This window comes from Spermophilus citellus (genome assembly GCF_964194105.1).
Source record: "Spermophilus citellus genome assembly, chromosome: 4".
NCBI lineage: Eukaryota > Metazoa > Chordata > Mammalia > Rodentia > Sciuridae > Spermophilus > Spermophilus citellus.
In genome coordinates, this window is record NC_138185.1 from 7,903,967 (window position 1) to 7,925,066 (window position 21,100).

Below are 21,100 nucleotides of genomic sequence, written 5' to 3' on the forward strand. Positions count from 1 at the left end.
TAAAAGACTGTGTGGGGCCCGGGCCTCGGCCGTTTCAAACGGGCCCAGGTGACTGCAATCTGCCAACGAGTTGGCCAGGCCCTGGTCCACCGGGTGGTGCAGGGGCGGCCGCAGTGCGCGCGGCGCACCACTGGGTGGCACTGCCCGCTCGGCCGGCGCCCGGGGAGCTGCGGGGAGCTGCGGGCCGCGGCCGGAGCGCACCTGCCCCGCCTCCCTCGGGCAGGCAGCGGGCCGGGGCGGGGCTCCGAGCCCCTGGCGCGGGGACGGGCGCTCGGGCTCTCTGTGCCCGCCGGACCCCGTCGCCCTCCGGATGCTGCTAGTGGACGCCGACAGTCCGGAGCCCGAGCGCAGGGGGGCGCACGAGCTCGCGCTCTTCCTGACCCCCGAGCCCGGGGCAGAGGTAGGGGACCGGGGGCGGAGGACCATGCGGGAGTCGCGGGTGGGGACCCGGGCCCTGAAGCAGGTGGGGACCCGCGGTTCTCGCAGCATCCTCGCGCGGCCGAGGGCTGGGGGGCCAGGACCGCCGCCCTCTGGAGCGGGGGCTGCCCGGGGCGACCCTGAGATGACCGGAGGGTCGCAGCTCGTCCCCGCTGCTGCTGACCCCGGGACCCCCGCCCGGGTCCCGGGACGCCGGGTCGAGCGCGGTCGGGACTGCTGCCCTTTGCCGGGCTGGCCCCGACGGGCCCTGCCCCGGTCCAGCCCATGTCCAGCCCCGGCCTCCTCTGAGCGGTGCCAGAGCCCGGGAGCGGGAAGCCCCGAGGCCGCGGTCCGCTATGGTTGCTAGGAGCAAAATACCACGTCCCTCTCGGCACTTTCTATTTTAAACGCATAAATAAAAAGAACAGCTAAAACGAGGCTCCTGCCTCCTTCCGGCTGGAGCAGTCTGTTGATGGAGCTGGGAAAAGTGACCCAAGTCCACTAGCAGTTATTTAGGGCCAGAAAACCAGCCCCTTCTCTTTTTAAATCACAAAAGCAGCGCGGAAGCATTTAGAATAAAGGCCGGGCCTCGCCCTCTCATTTTCTTCCCACTTCAGTTCCAGTTCGCAGAGAAAATCAGCACCAACAGTTGGTGCGCATCATTCCAACGCTAAGAGCGCCTTTAGCGATGTGGGTGTTTATATATCCGTATCTGTGTTAGCCGTCTGATGATACAGTGCTTTTCTTTACTCAAAATGGCATAGAAAGCCGCTGAGGCAGCTGCAGGCCTGTGATCCCAGCGACTTAGGCGGCCGAGGCAGGAGGATCTCAAGTTCAAGGCCAGCCTCAGCAACTTCTGGAAGCAACTTAGGAAGATCCTCAAAATTAAAAAAAAAAAAAGAAAAAAAAAAGATTTTTTTTTTCCTAAGGGCTGAGTCTGTAGCTCAATGTCAAAGCACCCCAGGTTCAATCCCGAGTACCAAAAATAAAAAGAAAAGAAAGAAAAAAGGTGCAGGGGATGGAAAAATGGATAGTGGCTGTGAGGATAAGGTAAGGGGACGCTGTTCCTGGTGAAGAAAGTGTTGGTGACATTAGCAGGGATGGGCGCAGAACTTTGTGAAGGAAACTGCTGGATCCTACACGTTAAGCAAGTGAATTTGGGGGAATGTGAATCATAACTCAATTTAGGAAGTAACATGCCAAGACAAAACAAAGAAGCACGACAAAACCAAAAAATAGAGACAGAGAGAGAGAGGAAAATAAATAAATAAAAGAAGTAGCATGCAACTCAGATGCTGTGGTTCATGCCTGAAATCCCTGCAACTTGGGATACTGAGCCAGGAGGACCGCAAATTCTAGACTGGCCTCACCAACTTTGCAAGACCCCAAATAAAATAAAAAGGACTGGGGAGGTAACTCAGTGGTACAGGTCCCCTGGGTTAAATGAGTGCATCCATAAGAACTATCCTGTAGAAGTACGATTCCAACCACAAATGTGAGACATCTTTGTAATTTCAAGTGCCCCAAGAAGCACACACACAGAAACACAGATGAAATCATTTCACCATATTAAGTGTATCCAAAATATCATTTGTCCAAAATAATGCAGATCCAAAATATTTCAACATGTAATAAGTATTTTTAAAATAATGACATTTTACATTCTTTTCTCTTAACCAAGTTTTAGAAATCAAGCTTTTTTTTTTTTTTTTTTAAAGAGAGAGAGAGAGAGAGGGGGACACAAAGAGAGAGAATTTCAACATTCATTTATTCTTAGTTCTCGGCGGACACAACATCTTTGTTGGTATGTGGTGCTGAGGATCGAACCCGGGCCGCATGCACACCAGGCGAGCACGCTACCGCTTGAGCCACATCGCCAGCCCCCAAGCTTTTTAATTTTTTAAAAATTTTATTTATTTATTTTTCAAATCAGGCTTTTTAAAGCCTGTCTCTGGGCCAGCTACATTTTAAATGCTCAGTGGTCCCTTGGGGTGGATGGCTTCTGCATTAGAGAGTCTACATCATTATTTGACTTAGCATCCCACCATGAAATAAGCATTGTTTCTATGAGCACCTACTACGCGCCAGCAGTGTGCTGCTCAGCTTGTAGGTTGTGCCCTGGCACAGGGACTGACCTAGTGGCTGCGAAGTTCTTATGTAGATTTCATAGCTCAGCAACGGAGGCTTTCACTGAATGCCTGTCGGCATGTGGATCCAGGATTTATGAACATCTGTAAGTGGCTCAAAGCTGCTGCCCTTTGCCAGACTGGACCCTGGAGGAGATCCAATCCCCTATCACATGTTGGTCTGGCGGCGCAGGGACAGGTGTCTGCAGTTTCCCCCTGGCTTCAGGGTTCTTATTTCTTTTCTTTTTAAAAGATTTTTGTTGTTGCTGTAGATGGACACAAGACCTTTGTTTTATTTATTTACTTTTATGTGGTGCTGGGGATCACCCAGTGCCTCACTCGTGCTAAACCCCAGCCTCATTCAGGTCCGCTGTGGACAGTCTTCTGAAGAGACTGTGTGTGTTGGCTGTTTCTCCTCTGGGCTCCTTTACTCAGAACAGCTTTGCTCCTGCTCGTTTATAAGGGACATAATGGAGAACCCCAACTCCCTGTAGCTCTCTGCGGCCATAAACCCACTTATCACGCCTGCTGAAGTTTATTTACCAAAAGAAGCCGCGCCAGGCTCTCCTTAGCGTTGATTCATTACAGGCCCCTGAGCTGCAGCTGGCAAATGAGCCAGGAAAGGGACGTCTGCCTCGGGAAGGGCCTGAGCAGCGGTGGCCCTCCCGCAGCCCTTTCCCCAGGTCCTGTTGGCTCTTACAGGAAGTAGCGTCTTAATCCAGCCAGTGCCAGCCCCACGGATGTCCAGCTTCCTTGGTGAATTGGGGCCTGCCCTGCTCTGTGCAGGTCGGCCTGGAGCTGGAGAGGACAGAGCAGCCGGACCTGGGCCTGCCGCCTGGCCGTCAGACAGCAGGCCAGGGACAGATAACACCCATTAGTTGTGATGAGTGCCCTGGAGACGCCCCAGGCTGGAGGGCGGCTCTGGGTCTGGAGTGGAGGCTGGGCAAGGCCTCTCGGAGAAGCTGTGTCTGGGCAGTAGCCCCCGGGATGTTCAGGGACCAGGGAGCCTGAGGTCCGGGAGGGGAGGAGGAGGGTAGTACCTACCTGCAGTCCTGGAGGGCTTCCCTGAGGCAGTGACATGTTAGGGTGAGCCCTGAAGCCTGAACAGGAGTTGGCCGGCTCCAGGAGAAAACTATCACAGGCAGCGGAACCGCGTTGGAAGAGCCCTGCAGCCTGCTGGGGGGTGGGCAGGGTGTTGTGGGTGGAGAGAAGCCCCAAGCCCCGGTAGAAGGGGGCAGAGGGCGTGGTGGATAGGCAGCAGGCAGAAGCCGTGCCTGTCCTTGTGTCTTGGCTTGTTCATCGCTGTGACCAAAGGACCTGGCGAGAACAATTAGAGGAGGAGAAGTTACTTGGCACTCACCATCTCGGAGGTTCAGCCACGGCTGACGAGTCCATGACTCTGGGCTGGAAGGGAGGCCAACCATCACGGTGGAAGGGCGTCGGGGGAAAGCAGCTCAGGACAGGGCCATCAGGAAGCAGAGAGCTCTGCCCACTAGGGACAAAATATAAACCCAAAGGCCCAATCCCAGGGACCTGTCTCCACCCGCAGAGTCACCACCCATCAGCCCACGTCAGGGGACCCATGCACTGATTAGGACAAGGCTCTCCTAACCCTAAACTTTACCTCTAAACGCCCTTCACGGTCTCACATATGAGCTTCTGGGCGGCACCTCAGGCCACAGCAGCTTGGCACTGCCTTTCAGGACACAGGAGTGGACAGAGGAGCGCTGCAGGGTGTCTTATGAGTTGCTTAGCACCTCGCTTTTGCTAAGGCTGGCCTTGAACTCGAGATCCTCCTGCTCAGCCTCCTGAGGATTACAGGTGTGAGCCTCAACACCCAGCTACCTAGGTTTCTTAAGTGGACATTTTTCTTGGGGCCAAAATGTGTTTCTCATTTATTTAGTTATTATTATTTATTTTAATGAAATGATCTTTGCCACAGTCCCCCCTGGTCCCTGCCACTCCCTCACTAAAGCTGCTGCTGGTCACCATTTACCCTGGTGCTGGAACTTTTTGATTTTTCTGTCGTCATAAGAGGAAAGGGAGAGATTTGTTTGCTGAAACTGTGTATCTGGCAAAAACAATTAAACACAAATTAGCCAGAAATGGCCTTGTGTTTTAAGAAAAATGAGGAAGAGGCTGTTTTTCTGTGGAATCTGAGAATATTCCCTGTGTCTGGCCTGCAGACACCATGTGCCTACGTGAAACCACCCTGTGTGCCCCGTGACCTGCTCGTCCCTTTACATTCAAGTCTTCGGTGTTAGATTAGAAGTCCGTGGGTGGACCACAGGGCGCAGATTGTCTCAGGGATGTAGTTCTGTGTTAACTTATGCTTCAAATTTTCAGAAAACCTACTGTGTTCTGGGTTCTGGGCAAGCCAGTGGCACACAATGGTGCCCGTCCTCAAGACTGGCGTCGTGGTCTGGGAGATGCGCGGACAGTAAAGATGGAAGGGAAGAAGGTGGCCATGCTGTAGACGCGGGTTCCACGCCTGCAGGTTTAGCCACCTGGGGATCAAAAATGTTGGGGGAAAATGTACAAAAAATAGAATAATAAAAATGATACAGGGCTGGGGATGTGGCTCAAGCGGTAGCGCGCTCGCCTGGCATGCGTGCGGCCCGGGTTCGATCCTCAGCACCACATACAGACAAAGATGTTGTGTCCGCCGAGAACTAAAAAATAAATATTAAAAAAAAATTATCTCTCTCTCCTCTCTCACTCTCTCTTTAAAAAAAAAAATGATACAGATATTCAAAGACCTAGTACAGGCTGGGGATGTGGCTCGGCGGTAGGCGCTTGCCACATCCTGGGTTCATCCCCAGCAAAACTAAAGCAGCAAAAGAGGCAAACAGCATCGCAGCGAGTTACATAGCAAGGAATTTGTATTTGAGCAACATGAATCATCAGAGATGACCTAAAATACACAGGAGGGGTTTTTAAAACAGTACTAGGGATTGAACTCAGTCCCTTCACACATGCTGGGCAAGTGCTTTCCCACTGAGGCGCATCCCCAGCCCTTTTTGTAAAATTATTAATATTTTTTTCTTTAGTTGTAGATGAACACAATGACTTTATTTTATTTGTTTATTTATTTATATGTGGTGCTGAGGATCGAACCCAGGGCCTCACACGTGCGGGGCGAAGTTGCCCAGGCTGATCTTGAACTTGAGATCCTCCTGCCTCAGCCTCCCCAATCGCTGGGTTACAGGCTTGAGCCACTGCATGTCTACAGGAGGATGTGCCTAGGATCTGTGCAGAGCTACACCCTTCTATGTAACAACCTGAGCGTCCTCAGGTTTTGGTATCTGAAGGGGTCCTGGAACGAATTCCTCACAGATACTGAGGAAGGGTTGTGACAAAATGGTGACAGAGGCCGCACGGGAGGTACCTAAGGGCCGCGGTGGAGGCCTAGTGTCTAGAGGATGGCAAACACTGGCTCATTTGTGCACAGCTGGGGGGGATAGGGACCCAGAGGGTTGCGAGGTGGACCTCAGGTGGGGCGGTGGGAAGCGGGCAGGGCCCAGTCGGGCCGGGGGCCTTGGGGAGGAGTGTGGATCTGCTCTTGGGTCATGGATCAAAGCCCTGAGCTGGGTGTGAGCAGGTGCAGTCCGGGGTCAGGGCTTGGGACTTCTGGATGTAGGACCGAGAGCACCCCAAGGCTGGAGCGGATGCCAGGAGACCAGAGTTGGCTGCTGAGGCCCCAGGTACAGGACAGTGCCCACCAGGCCCCTGGCTCAGAGACTTCTGGGGCATGAGAAGCCAAGGCCACAGTGGGCACTGGGAGAGGGCCCACCCCTTGAAAGGAAGTTCCTGGCTGGGATCCATGCGACCAGCAGTGAGCTGTCCTGAGTGCCCACCTTCTTCCTGGCTGGTGACCCTCAGCCCCAAGGGAGAAGCGGTAGAAAGAAACAGCTTCCCAAAGATCGGAAACAGCCCTATGCCCGTGAGCATGGCTGGTCCCCAGTGGACACAGTGGACACCTTGCTGCCCCGAGACGCTGCCCACCTCGGTGTGTGCATGTGCGACCACCTTCTGGAAATCCAAGCAGAAGGCAGAGGTTCCACATTCGATGCACCTATAAAGCGGAGACTCCGTGAACCTGCCGCTGGGGGCGGGTCCAGCCGTGGCTGAGGGCCCTGGACAGGTCCTGGTTCCTAAACTTTGTGGACATTGTCATGTTTGGGGAATCTTCACAAGAAGCACTGACGAGTGGGGGCTGGGTCGTGGCTCAGTGGTAGAACACTTGCCTGGCAGGGTGAGGCACTGGGTTCGATTCTTAGCCCCACATCTAAATAAATACATAAAATGAAGGTCCATCAATCACTAAAAAAAAATTTTAGAAAAAGTACTGATGTGTGGCTCCCGCCCCCGCATTCTGGTCTGATGGGTGTGGGACATCACTGTGACTGCGTGTGGAGCTGGTGTGGACAGGTGACCCCAGGGCCCCAGCCTGGGGGTCCGGACTTCTCCACATTCCCCTGGTGATTCTGACAGCCGTCCTGCTTAAGGCCACCCGCCTGCTCTGGCCTGGACCTGACTGGGGTCATGGGCTTGTTGGTGGCAGTGGGACCTGAGCCAGAGTCCAGGAGTGCCCCACGCCCAGCCTCAGGACCCACTGTCCTGCTTGCCCTGGGTCCTCAGTGCCTGGTGCCGACGGGTGGAGGGAAAGTCTCATGGGTGTGTGGACACCGTGCTCAGCCCAGGCCCTGGACGGCCAAGAGGTGGGAGCACAGGGCTGGGGCCTGTGCTGGGGGCCTCTCTGCGCCTCCATCTCCTGGTTGGAGGACGGGGCCAGGAATCCACAGAAGATGTCAAGGGGTGGGGCTGCCGCGAGCGGTCTGGGGACGTTTGTCACAGTGGTAGTCATGACACAGGTGTTTGCTGAGCAGGTCCAGCTGCAGACACCGTGCCAGGCGCTGGGATGAGAGCAACAGGCCCGTCCCCAGGGCCCCCAGGGACTCATGGCGAGGGTGATGCCACTCACCTCGTGGCAACGCCTCTGGAAGCAGGCGACCCCGGGCGCCCCTCGGGGCTGGAGGTTAGGAGTTTTCCACTCTCCAGGATGCCCTGGTGCAGGCTTGGGGTCTTGTGTCCCTTCTGCACCTGTGTACTTCGGGCCAGCTGTGGACGTCACAGTTGTGCAGAACACAGCTACTGCCTGCGCCGTCCAAATGGGCCTCGGTCCCTGGATTGAGTCACTGGACCTGAATTCATTCCTTGGCTGTGGCTGTGGGGAAATTTTGCTTTGTTCTTCATTTAAAGTAAATTGGAATGAATTGTTTTTAGCAATTAAGTTTTGTTTAAGAATTTTATAAAGTCCACATACGGTACCCGTCCGAGAGCCCGTGACTGGCGGTTGGGCGGGCCGTCCGCTCCTGCCTGCAGAGGCCTGCCCTGCTCAGGCCCTTCCCCACCTCCACCCATCCTCTGCCCACTCCTACATTCTGCCCCGTGCATCCTTCTCAACGTGGCTTGGCGAGCTCTCCACACAAGTGCACAGAGAACTGCCCCATGTTTATTATGGTTTTCAGTGCTGGGGACCAAACCCAGGGCCTTCCCCCTACCAGGTAAATGATCCACCTCCAGGTACATCCCCGGTCCTCTGCCTGATTTTTTTTTTTAAGAAAACTAGACAGATTTGTGTCTGTGTGACTTATTATTCAGGTGACCGTTCTTCCACTGACAGTCACTTAGGTTCTGTGGAGCCTTTTGCTGTGAACACCTGAAACCTGTCACTGTGCATTTGTGCAAAATCAGGATAAACCCCTGGGAGGAGGGGACCGTCTAAGGGCATGAGCATTTTTTAAAAATATCTTCATTTTATTTATTTATATGTGGTGCTGAGGATCGACCCACGGCCTTGCACGCCCTAGGCAAGCACTCTACCGCTGAGCACCAGTCATTGTTGCCAAATTACCTTCTTGGAAGTTGGGGTCAGGATGAGTGTGGAAGAGTGGCCGGTCTCCTCTGGACACTCAGACCTCAAGGACGAGGGTCCTGAGGGACCAGGACGGGTCTCTTCCTTGAGGAGGGGATGATCATGTACCCTGCCAGGTCCTCCCTGGCGGCAGTGCAGACCGAGGCAGCTGGAGCTCCCTCTGTGCCCCCAGCCCGGGTCTTTCAACTCTGATTTCACCCCTTTCATCCTGGACCCAGAGGAGAGCTGCTGCTTCTGCCCAGGTTGAGTGGACACTGAGGTTTCTATGAAGATTTTGTGTGTGTTTAAATAGCGCTGCTAAGGTATAACCCACGCACAGAGGAGCCACTCATTTAAAGTGACCAGTTTAATGGCCTGGCATGGTCACAGCCCCCAGCTATTTCCTCCCCCTCAGGGGAGACCCTGACCTCGCAGCTCTCACACCCAGACCCCACCCAGCTCCTCGGTCTCTGCGGACTCGCCTCTTTGGACATTTCACACATTTGTGTCCTTAAGGCCCAGCGTGGCCCCAGGTCTGAAGGCCGTGTTCAGCCGCCAACAGTCTTATTGACCATCATGGGTTAGTTTTAGATGGCTGCCAATGGGAGCACTGCACGAGTGTCTGGACCATGTTTGTCCTGAACAGGCGAGCCTGCAGCTCCCCCTTGGCACTAGCTGGTGCCAGGCAGCCGCCTCTTTCGATGGGGCCAAGGGTCTCTCTGTGCCCCAGCCCCCCACTCCCTCCCTGAGGCTGAGCCTCGGCTGAGGTGTGGTTGGCTTGTGCTGCGTCTTTCTTAAGACAAAGGTGGGACACGGAACTCCAGCCACTGGCAGAGGCATCCGTAGGCTGGCCCCTTCCTGACCTAACAGGTGACCGTCACCTGCCTGGCTTCTGTGTCCATGCAGGTCTGGAGACCTGGCTGGGTCCACGTTATAGACATGGACGTGGGGCTTGTGGCTCAGGGGGATGGCAAGCGACCCTGGGAAGCTGCTTGGTTGGCATCCTCCGGGTCCCTCCTGAGGGGGTCGGAGCAGTGTCCCCCACCCCCGTTTTCAAATGGGGAAACTGAGGCACGGGGATGGTCAAAGATGGAGTGGAGACCACACAGCACAGAAGGTGCGGTCAGGACGACAGCTCTGGGCTGCGGTCCTCAGGCGGTGGCTCCTGTGGGTGTGTGTCCTCCTCCTCCTGCTGATTTCCTCCCTCCCTCCGTCCTTTCTTTCCTGCAAAGAATATGCATCGAGCACCGAGCACCATATTGATCCCCAACTGCGGGTAGCAAACGACTCAACCCGCTCAGCTTAACACATGCCCGCGACTTGGAGGTGCCTGGGCGGGTGGCTGCTGCTGGCTGTGGCCGGCTGTGCCGTCTGCCCCTGCGGGTCCGGTGTGGCCTGGCCGTCGTCTGGCTGCTGGTGCTGCTGGCCGTGTGCGTCTCAGTCTCCACGTGGCCTCCCAACCTCCGGGGCCTCTCGCCAGGGCCTCTGCAGCAGATCGCCTGGACTGACTCCCAGCGCTGGCTTCCAGGAGGGCGAATCAAGCTCAAGGCCGAGGCTCAGGCTGAGGCCCAGGTGGCACAGAGTGTCACTGTCTTGGTCTGTTTTGTGCCGCTGTGACAGATCACACTGGCGGGGTTACTTGGGATGAACAGAAGGTCATTTGGCTCCTGGTTCTGGAGGCTGGAAGTCCAAGGTCGAGGGCCCGCGTTTGTGAGCATCTTTCTGCTGCATCCTCCCAACATGGTCGTGGGGGATTAAGCTTCCAGCATGGGGGGGCCACACTCCAGACAGAGCCACCTCCTCATGGGCACAGTGGCAGAAGGGCAGGTGGCTGGGAGGGGGCTGGGGCCCATCTTTGGAAACCCCAGCTCTACCGTGGGCCAGGCCTTCTTCTGTAACAGAAAACTGAATTTAAAAAGATACCAAAACCCAAGATGTCTAGACGTGTCATCTGGTGGTGGGAGAGCCAGGGTTTCCCGAAGTTGGCCAGGCCAGACTGAAGCTTGGGGTCCTCCCGCCTCAGCCTCTAGAGCAGCTGGGATTCCAGGAGAGCCCCCCCCCCCCCCCCCCGTGCCCTGCAAATGTCAGGGTTTCAGAGTGCACAATGGAGTGGCCCTCGGTGTGCTCACTGGGAGGCTCAAATGCTCCCATGGCTCGTTCCAGAACATTCCCACCGCCTCAGAAAGGAAACCCCACAGCCCTTACAAGGATCCCCGCCCCTCCCCTGCCCCCACCAAAGGGAGGGGCACTAATGCACTCTGGCCTCTCGCTTCCCCTTCTGGGTGCACCGTACAAATGAGATCCGTAGCCTGTGGCCACCGTGGCTGGCTTCTGTCCCTTGCGTGCACTCTCAGGACCCTCCCCACTGCAGCCCCGACAGACCCCGTTCCTTTTCATCAGGCAGAAGACTGTTATCCCTGGTATGCATCGACCGCGCCTCATTGGCCCGTGCCCCAGCTCAGGGACACCAGGTGACCCCCGCTTCTTGGCTACTCGGGTAATCTGTGCAAGTTCTTGCAGGAGCATGTGTTTTCAATTCTTCTGGGGAAGGAGCTTGGTCATGGGGTAGCTGCTGCCTTCCTCCCGAGGAACTTCCAGGCTGGTTTCCAGAGCAACCGCACAGCGGCACCTTCCACCAGGCTCTGCGCTGCTCCACTTCCTCCCCACGCTCCCGGCCCCACCTCCGGGATCACAGCCAGCCTGGTGGACGCAGGGTGGTCCAAGGGAGGGTGGTCCAGGGGAGGGTGCCGAGCAGGGGAGGACCCCTCGGAGGAGGAGACTGAAGGGGAGCAGGCCTGGGGACAGTGGGCAGGCTCCTGCAGTGGTCCCAGCAAGAGATGACGCCCTGTGGCGGGGTGGCAGTGGGCAGGGAGGTTGAGCAGAGCCAGCCCCTGTCTGTCTTGGCCAGCCCAGCTGGGAGCCTGGATCAGCCTTTGGGGAACATGGAGGGACACAGCCTCGTCTTCCCATGTTAAAGATGCCCACCAGGACTGGGGTGTGGCTCGGGGGCAGAGCGCTTGCCAGGCAAGCACAGGCCCCTGGCTCCGTCCCCCGCACTGCAAAACAGGAGCCTACTCGCGTCCCCGCGTCCCCGTAATGCCCAGGTGTCACTTAGAGCAAGCTCTTTGCCCCTTCCTCTGGGTGTGGGGAGCCATTCTGACACGTGATTGGGTGACTCCCGTTAAGGGCCTGAGGCACTCTGGCTGTGTCGGAGCTATCCCGACCCTTTCCTGATGAGAGAGCCCATCCGTGTGGGGGTGTGTGTGACCACTGACCCTGGAGACCCAATCACTGACCCTGACCTTGGAGTGCAGCCCCCCCTCAACCTTCATTGGATGGAATTCTCCCCTGAATCTCTTGTTCCCCAATAAAGGGCTACTCCCCGGCGTGTTCGCTCTCTCTCTCTCCTGCTAGCCCAGAGTAATCCTCGCTGCCCTGCTGGGCGGCTAGAGGCGGGAACCAGGGAGGCGACCTAGCAATGTAAAATAAGGTACTGGTTTGTGTGTTTTATTTCGATCTCTTCTAACTAACTTAATGCCTAGAACCTCATTAATGAACCCACTGCGCAGGCCGTGTGGTAGATCTGGGAGCAGTCTATGTCCCAGGAGTCACCAAGAGCTGCAGGGACCCTTGTCTTGCTTTCAGGCTGGCTAAAGAGGCATGTGGGCTGCAGCCTGCGGGACCCTTTCTGAGGCCACTTAGGGGATTATCTTGAGAGAAAATCGTCCCATGAGTGATTTGTGGGCCTGCTGGGGTGGCCGATCCCAGCTCCTTTCTGTGGGCCAGGAATGTTTGGGGCTCGTTCCTCCTGAAGCCAGCCAGACATTCTTAGCCCCTTCCTGCTTTTGGGCACCACCCTGGGCCCCAGGAGCTAGGGTTGGGGGGAGAGACCACAGCCCACAGGCAGCAATGAAGGGACACGTCTCCCCCCACCTCTCCCCAGAGCATCCCCGTGGCTACAAACTATAAGCTGTGGCCTGGCACGTGGCCCACACCTGCAGTCACAGTTACCCAGGAGGCTGAGGCAGGAGCACTGCAAGTTCAAGGCCAGCCTCAGCACAGAGCAAGGCTGCCAAAAATAAGAAGGCCGGGGTGTGGCTCAGCGTTAGAGCACTGGCTTAGCACCCGTGGGCCCTGAGTTCCATCCCCAGGACTGCAAAAGTCAAAGACAACAAACAAAACACGCCCTCCCCCATAAGACCTTCAGCTCTAGGTCATATTGCTCAGAGTCAAATTCTGGCTTCAGTATTTATTAGCTGTGTGACCTTGAGCAGGTGACTTAATATTTCTGATCCCCTGTTCCTCAGTCCATTAAAAAGGGGAAAATAATAGCACCCAACTAGAGGGTTCTTCTGGGAATTGAGTGGGGTCGTCTCTACTGAGTGATCAGCCATTGCTTCTATCTCTCGGGTAGGTGAGCCACCAAAACACACAAGTGGGGCCACGGGGTTAGGTCCCAGGCCAGAGGAGGGGGCGGCGGCCTTGGCACCCAGGACAGACTTGAACTTGCCCTGTCTGGTCTTTGTCCTCTCCTCTCTTCTCTCGACCACTGAGCCACGTCCCCAGTCTTGTTTTGTATTTTATTTAGAGATTCAGGGTCTCACTGAGTTGCTTAGTGCCTCGTTTTGCCGAGGCTGGCTTTGAACTTGCGATCCTCCTGCCTCAGTCTCTCGAGCCACTGGGATTACAGGCGTATGCCACCATGCCCGTCCCCACCAGGGTCTTGCACAGGCTAGGTACACACTTTACCACTGAGCTCCGCCTGGCCCCGAGGCCTGGTCCTTTCTGAACTGAACTATGGAGGTTGGGAGCTCGGGTGCACCTTGGGAAGGAGGCTCCCTTTGGCAGCTACGGGCCTCTGTGGCCAGAGGTGCGCCAGCTGGGGTCTGGGTTGTTTGCATCCGGGCTCCTGGGGCTCTCCGGCAGCCCCTGCCCCCTGCCCCCTCCCATTCCTTTCATTTCTCTTTGGCTCCAAAGAAACATCCCACCTTCCCCTTCTCCGGCGCCGGCGCCCCGTCGTTCTCCCTAGTGTGGTGATGACGTGACGTCACTGACCACAGTTTTATTTCTGGGACCAGGGGATCTTCTCTTGTGCCTCCCACCCTTCCCCCCGCCGTGGCCCCTGCTCCCGTCAAGCGTCCCTGCGGCAGCCCAGAATACTCCCAGCTGTGAGATGAAGGTCCCAGAGTTTAAAATTGCAACTGGGTACTATTTATACTCCAGCCGGAAGGAGGCTTTTGTGCAGTGAGTGGCTTATTTTGTTGTGGCAGCGACGGCTCACGCCAGAGGCAGGAGCTCGGTTCAAACCTCGGTGGGGACAATTGGGTAGCGGGCAGTCTTCAGGAGTGGGATGGCCCCAGCCTGCCCAGCAGCGTCTGGTCACATGTCCCCGGCAGGGCCCTGTGGTCAGTGGAGAAAGGGCTCATGTTCAGGGGAGCCTTCTTGCTCTGTGCCTGCTAATTAAACTGCTCCTGCCTAAACAGCTCTTTATGGGTCAGGAAAGTAGTGCAGGCTCAAGGGGTGAAGGCCGCACAGGTGAGTGGGGAGCGGCTCCGCAGGCCGGCACTGCTCCTGTGTGGTTTGGCCCAAGGGGTGTTAAAGATTTTTTTTTAACCTCTGCCCATACTTAAAAATTGGGACCTTTCCTATGATATTAGAATTTCTTGACAAATGTTGAGACTTGGTCTGTGTTTCCTGACAGCTGCTGGCGGCCAGCTGCTTGAGACCTGGGTGAGCGCCTTTGAGAGGAGCCCAAGCCAGTCTGTTCTCTCGCTCTTTCTCTTTTCAGCACTGGGGCTGGAACCCAGAGCCTTGTGCATGCCAAGCCTGCACTCCACCCCTGACCATGCCCTCAGCACCCCAGAGTCTTGGGACCCGACAACTGTTGAGCTTTGGACCCTCAGAGAGCCTAAGACCTTCAGGTCTCCTTTGTCAGGCGCGCTCCTCAGGGCTGAGCAAGCATGGTGACAGGGGTGCAGACCACCCTCAGGACGCCCGGTTAAACCTGAACTTCCAATAAATAACGACTTCTTGGTAACAGTACGTACCCCAGCTATGACCAGATGGGCACATCCGGGGCCTTCTCTGTTGAGCAGTTTTGTACACAGTTCTACAGAACTGGCCATGCTACACTGTGCAGCTTGTGCCACTTCTCTGAGGCTGCTGCGACATGCCAAGGTGCTTATCGGAGCAGGCTTTGAGATGGGGGACTCCAACCTGCCTTCGACCCCTGGTCCCGCCTCTTGGTAACTGTGGGACCTGGGGCAGGTTACCTTACCTCTCTGAGCCTTGGTTTCCTCGTCCGTACCCCAGGGAGGACAAGGATGGCTGTGTTAACTCCTGCTGGTACTTATGTGTCTCATCTCCACTGAACGGTGCAGAGTAGATGGCCACTGGCCTTGGCCAGTCCCCGGTGGCCGGGAGTCATTGCTACCTGAACAAGCCTGCAGAGGCTTGAGGAGGGAAGGGTCTGGGAGGGCCAGGGAGTGACCTAAGGCTGAGTTTGCTTAACCAAAAATAAATAAGCACAGGCAAGAAGCAGCGGAGGAAGGGTGCCCGTCTCCCTGGAAACCGCCGCTGGCCGCAGGACCTTCTCGTTCCAGGCGCGGGAGGTGGAGGCGGCCATCGAGGGGCTACTCGTGGCGCTGGAGGACTTCAGCCTGGCGACCTGGTGAGTGGCCGGGAGGCGCGGGTTGGAGCCAGGCCGGCGGCAGGGGCGACCCCCGCTCGGGCAGCGCCGCCCCGCCCAGCCCAGGTGCCTCCGTGGACAGGGTCCAGGGGCCCTCTCCCCGGACGGCCGCTGCAGGGGGCGCGGCGCGGCCACGAGGTGGCGCCCTGGAGCGGCCACGCGGCGGCCGGGGTGGGGGTGGGGGGCGTTCTATTAACTCCCGCCGCGGGGACCGGGGACGGGGACCGGGGAGGGCCGTGGCGGGCGGCCGCGAGGAGCCCTCTGTCCCTCTGCCCTGCCGTGCGCCCCCCTCTGCACCTGGCCCGGGCAGGGAGACGTTGCCGAGGACCAGCCCTGTCCACCAGCGGGGCAGGCGTGCAGCCCTGGGGGGCCATGGTGGAATTTTCTAGAAGATTCCAAGCTCTGTGAAGGCAAACCAGGAACCCAGGGTGGGGGCTCCTGCCTGGAGGTCCAGAGCACCCCGTCTTGTGACCAGGCCTCCTTTCCCCCGAGTGGACCAAGGCTGCCAGGCTGGGCCTGACCAGGAGACCTGGGGCCCTGGGAAGCTCAGGGTCCACAGCCAGGTGTTAGAGGGTGCCCAGGGGGTGACAGTGACCACAGCCCCAGACGTACACCCAGCACCAGCTTTGTGCCAGGCACAGGCATCTCGGTGCCCACCCTGGGCCAGCCTCTGGGGACACTGTAGGGAACAACATGGGAACTGGCCCAGGAACCAGGTTCTCATGCAGAGGTGGCTCTACCTGGTGGCAAGGTGACCAGAGGGACTTTTTACAGCCAAAGAACCTTCTTCCTCACAAGGTTGGCCCTTCTCCTGCCCAGGCCCCGAGATGAGCTGGGGACAGAGTCAGATCCATCCCCAGCCCCTGGGCCCTGTCCACGGAGGCAGATGGTCCAGCTGGACCAGCCAGAGCCACCATGGATGCAGGGACGAGGGTGATGTGAGGCCCGGGGATCCCAGAGCAGAGGCTGTCAGGGCCCCCTGGGGAACCGGAGGCTTACAGAGCAGGCAGCCTTGGAGTTGGGGCTTCAGGGAGAAACAGCAGAGAAGGTGGGTCCAAAGACGGTGCAGACTGATGACCAAGGACATCTGTGTCCTCACCTCCCCGCCCATCCCCGGACCTCCTGTGGAAGGAGGCCCCAGGCAGCCTGAGAGACAGGAGAGCCGGGGCAGGAGTCCACATGGACGGGTGGACAGAGGTCACACCACCACCCAGTCCTGGAAACCCAGCTGGGTGGTGGGGACTCTGGGTGCTGCCAGGAGCCCCGAGATTTCAGGCAGCACCAGGGAGGTCCCCCAACCCTGAGCGAAGCCCTGAATACGGAGGTTGGGCACAGATGACTCCCGGCCCGGGGCTGCCGACAGCTATGTTGATGTTTCTGGGAAAAAAATGGAATCAGCTGCTGATATTTTTAGAATTTCATGCCCAAAATCTGTATTTCTGGCTTCTCTTGGAGAAATGGAGATCTGGTCCCCCTGGAGGGCCTGTCCCCTCACCCCCTGCAAGCATCTGCCCCTATGGGTGGCAAGTGTGACCCACCCCAGGGATGGCCACCCTGGGCTTCTGTGTGTTGTGACAGGGTCCCCGTTCCAGGACATGGAGGGAGCGGGTCCCCTGTGGCAGCGAGTCTGCCTCAGGGTGTCTGCATAAGGGATGTGCCCAGCCCGCTTGTCCACCCACGGTGCCTCTGTGGCCCCTGGGGGCGTTTGGGTTTACAGTCCCTCACCCGTGTTCTGTGTGGTGCCACAGATGTCCCCGACTGTCCAGGCCTGCCGTGCCAGTGCATGTGCCCCGTGTCAGCAGCTTCCACGGCTGTGGAGGGGCATTGGTGGTCAGCCTGAGGATGGGACCTCCTTCTCTTTATAACTACTCTAGAATCTAAGGTAGGGATGAGTGGGGACCCTCAGGGAGCAGGTGACGTCATGTTGTGGACCTCTCATGGTCCCCAGCTCCTCTCAGCCTTCAGAAACACTGATGAGTCCCGAGGTCCCAGAGTGGCCTGGCTGGCAGTGGGTGGCTTGTGGAGAAGCCTCGTCCTGTTAAGACCAGGCCAGAAGCCCAGCTTCCTTTCTGATGTGTTAATCTGTCCACCAGCCTGTCCTTGTTCCCCGTCTGTGACTGAAATTCACTATTCTGTCCAGGGACCTGTTCTGTTAGTACCCACTGTTGGTACACGGAGCTCGGGTCTGTGGGCCGCCAGGCACAGCCCGGGCTTTACCTCTCGGAACCTTGTTTTCTCCTCTGTAACATGGAGATGACGGTTCCTATGGTCACAGCCTGAAACTTAGTGGTATAAAACAGCAGTAGATCTATTCGGTGGAGTACCTCAGGGCACAGAGGGGACAGCTCATCAGAGCCCAAGGCACTACTGCCTGTCCATGTGGCTGCTTGGGCTTCCTCACTGCATGGCCGTCAGGCCACCATAGGCAGGAAGTGGAGTCTGTCAGGTCCCATGAGGCCCGGATATGGAAACTGACACAGGGTCCCTTCCGTCATACTTTACTGGTGAAAGTAACCACAGAGCCCACCAAGAACCAAGAAGGAAGGGTGAGGACCCCCCCTTCATGGAGGAATGCGGCATCCCAGTCTGCTATGACCTCCCTTGGAATAGCTGAAGCAGAGGTATGAGCTTTATTCATGTCACTAGAATGGCTGAGATTTTAAAACCACCAAGATAGCAAGAGTTCGCAAGGATGAAGCACAACTGAAGCTCACCCATTCCCCACGAACATGCAAAACAGTAGGGCTGCTTTGGAAATGTGTCTTATAAAGTTAACATACGCTCATCTACACCCTGGTCTTCCTAATCTGAGGCCATTATAAAACACAAATGAAAACCAGTGTCCACACAAAGGCTCAGCCATATATGCGTGTAGCAGCCCTGTTCCGAAGACCACAGACTGGGAGAAGCAGCCCCAGTGACCATCAGCAAAGTGGTGGGGAATCGATGGTTTATGGAAATACTACTCGGCAATGAAAAAGATGGGGCTCCTGTACCCAGCCACATGGATGAGCCTCGCAGGCACGCTGTTGAGAGGGGGAAGCCAGACATGAGGCACTCTGGGCCACTCATTCCTGGGAAGTCCAGAAAGGCATGCCGATCGACAGTGTCAGCACTCGAAGGAATTCAGCTTTGGGCGGGAGGTTGTGGCTGGGGAGAAGCAGGGAGGACTTCCCGGGTGATGGGTGTGTTCTGCCTCCTGCTCTGGTTGTGATCGCACAGAGGTAAGCACATGTTCAAATCCTCGGGTCGCCCACTGAAGACCTGGCCCTTCATGTCGTCCACACTTAATTAACCATTTCTGAGCACAATGTCGGCCACACACCCATAAACGGCAGCTGTTACCCAGGCAGAGAGGCCGGGGCAGTGAGGTTCTCCAGTGACGGGATCTGAAGGGCCTTCCAGCTCCCGGCCCTGGGGGCCACCTCAGGCCCACCCCCGGGGAGCCGACTGCCCGCTCAAGGGCAGGAAAGTCCCTGCTGGCCGAGGCCCAGCAGTTGCATTAGGAATGTGCCTGGGGTCACGTGCCGTGGCTCTCCTTCCTGGGGGCACCGAAAGGTCCTGCTCTGTGATGACGTCAGCACCTGCTGCTGGATGCGTGGGCTCCGGGAGCGGAGGACAGGCTGGGGAAGGGTCTGCCAGGCCTGGGCTAACAGACCTGCTGAGTGTGTGTCCTGCAGAGCCCCAGAGAGCGCCGATCTTCCGTCACCTCCGCTGTCCTCAGAGTGCGGCCTGCAGACTCAGATACCACCGCGTGCTGCGGGTCGGGTGTGACCAAAGAAATGTGCCACTTACCTCTGACTGTCCTCCAAGAAGAAAGTGCCCTGTGGCCACGGACTCCATGTTAGGGACACCCTGGGGAGTGGCGGGCTCTGTGGTTAACCCCAGGGGACCCCTGTCAGCTCCAGTGGATTGTCACTGTGTGGGACACTGGTGGGCTCAGTGTGACCAGCTCTTTTGACAAGAAGCTGGAAATCAGGGCTTTGGCTCTGAGATCTTGGCCTCGCTTGGTTGGGCTGTGGGTCTCGGCTTTGGGTGTGACCGGGCAGATGGGGCAGGGCCCGCAGAAGCTGCCTGCAGACCCGTGGGGCATGTGGCCTGGGACCACCCTGATTGGAGTCCCAGCCCCCCACCACCTCACTCCTTTGTTCTCTGGGTCTGTTTTGTCACCTGCAGGATCAGGCTGGGGTGGACCAGTGCCTGCTTCAGAGGATCTGTCCCCAGCACATGGATAGCAGATGTGGCCTGGGGGTTCGTGCCCTCTCAGGTTGGCCTACACTGAATGCCCCTGAAGTGGGCTCTCATGTCGCCAGCCCACACGGGAACCCTATAGGTTTGGGGCTCTCCCACCCGCTGGGACCTGGCCCTAAGTTACTGCGGCAGGCCCTGCCCTCTCGCCTGCAGCTTCAGCCCAGGAGACACGGCCTCCTGAGGGCCTCTTGCCCACGGCCCCTCTGTCCTTCAGGTTTAGAGAAGGGGGGGCGGGTTCCTGGATCCTCTCCACTGTCCCCCCCAGACCAGCCCCCACTCTCCCCACCCCATCTGCTGCTTTAGAATCGACAGAAACCCTGGCGGTTGTGGCCAGACCTTGCGCGGAGTGGGTCGTCGCTGGCCCTGCGGAGGGCAGCAGCTCCTGGCCAATGGCCTTGGGAGGAAAGGGAGGGTCTGAGGGCTTTTCCCTGTCCCAGGTGACAGATGTGGGGGGCAGGGACAGCACGGGAGGGTGGGGACTGTGCCGGAGCCCAGGCTGATCTGGAGCCTGGCTGGTGGCACTGAAGCCATTCACGGCCGAAGATGAGCCCTGAGCCTTGGCTCTGCGGAGCACCCTTGCGTTCTGTCTGGGCTGGTTCTCTATTTACAGACACTTCGAAGCTCTCTCGGACTGTCTCCCCCACCCGGTGCGTGTCTGGCCAGTGAGCGGGCAGCGGCAGGTGCTGCCTCTGCCTGGCTCCCACCGACCCCTCCTCCTGCCCCGGGCCAGCCTCAGGTGCCCCAGGGCACAGTGGCGTGTCCCTTGGGTCCCTCCGGCTGGGGCAGTGTTGGTCTCTGTCTTGCTCCTGCTGGTTCCACAGTGTGGTGACGGAGCGGTCGGGTGTCCGGTAGATGGTCCCCGATTTGGGTTTCCCGTGGTGGGACCGGGGTTTGGTTCACAGCACCATGGGAGGGGCCTTCTCCTCACTCTGCCGGGGGCTCACGGGGCCCACGTGGCATCGTGCTGGTGTGGCCTCGGCTGCCCGTCTGAGGGGACGTTGCAGGTTCCCCTCCTGGAAACTCCCTGCTCCCCCACGTTTCCGTGTCCTATCCCTGGGTGTGTCTCTCCCTCGTGCCCGCCCGGGTCCCTCGGTGTCCTTGGGGACTGGTTCCAGGCGTGTCTTTGGACACTAAAATCCCAGGAGGCTCGCATCCCTGATGGAAAGTGGCTTAGCACTTTCCTGTCCCCACCTGTCCCCACGTGGCCTGTCCCCACCCTCTGGGGACTTTATTTTTTTAATGCAGTGCTGGGGTTGGGACCCGGGCCTGTACCTCCGAGCCCCACGCAGCCCTCCTGTCACTTCAGATCGTCCCTGGGTGACTCTGATGCCTAATGCGGTGCCCGTGCCCTCCTGTCTAGAGAGCCAGGAGGACATCGTTCGCACTGGGCACAGACAGGTTTTTTATTAGTATTTTGACGGGTGGTTGATGGACACCAGAGGTGTGGCCCACGGGTGTGGAGGGCACCTGCATTATTGGCTTTGGGTTAGGATCCAGTGACACGTTATCATTTGTCACTAGAGTGTTCCCGCCTGGCTGTTGCTCTCTTTGACATGTCCCCGTGTTCCCTGACTGTGGTACGGAGGTGCCCCAGGCTCATCTTACATGTTTCTGTCCAGCCCTGGGACCACCCATGTCTCTGCTTAATGCTGAAGTTGGAAACTTAATACCAGAACCCTTGGGCCGGGTGGGTGCCTCGGA

At 57.6% G+C, this 21,100-nt stretch overlaps 1 protein-coding gene across 3 annotated transcripts in view; it reads left to right on the forward strand.

The window, feature by feature from the left end:
- The first annotated feature begins 223 nt into the window (after positions 1-223).
- BCAS4 (breast carcinoma amplified sequence 4) overlaps positions 224-21,100 on the forward strand; it is a 271,892-nt gene continuing 251,015 nt past the window's right edge. For all 3 annotated transcript variants that reach the window (XR_014021532.1, XM_081290495.1, XM_081290496.1), the window contains exons 1-2: positions 224-400; positions 15,063-15,130. Coding sequence is in view for 2 of the 3 variants with exons in the window: in XM_081290495.1 (XP_081146621.1) it covers positions 311-400; positions 15,063-15,130 (158 nt within the window). In the remaining variant the exon portion in view is untranslated. The remainder of the gene's footprint in view (positions 401-15,062; positions 15,131-21,100) is intronic.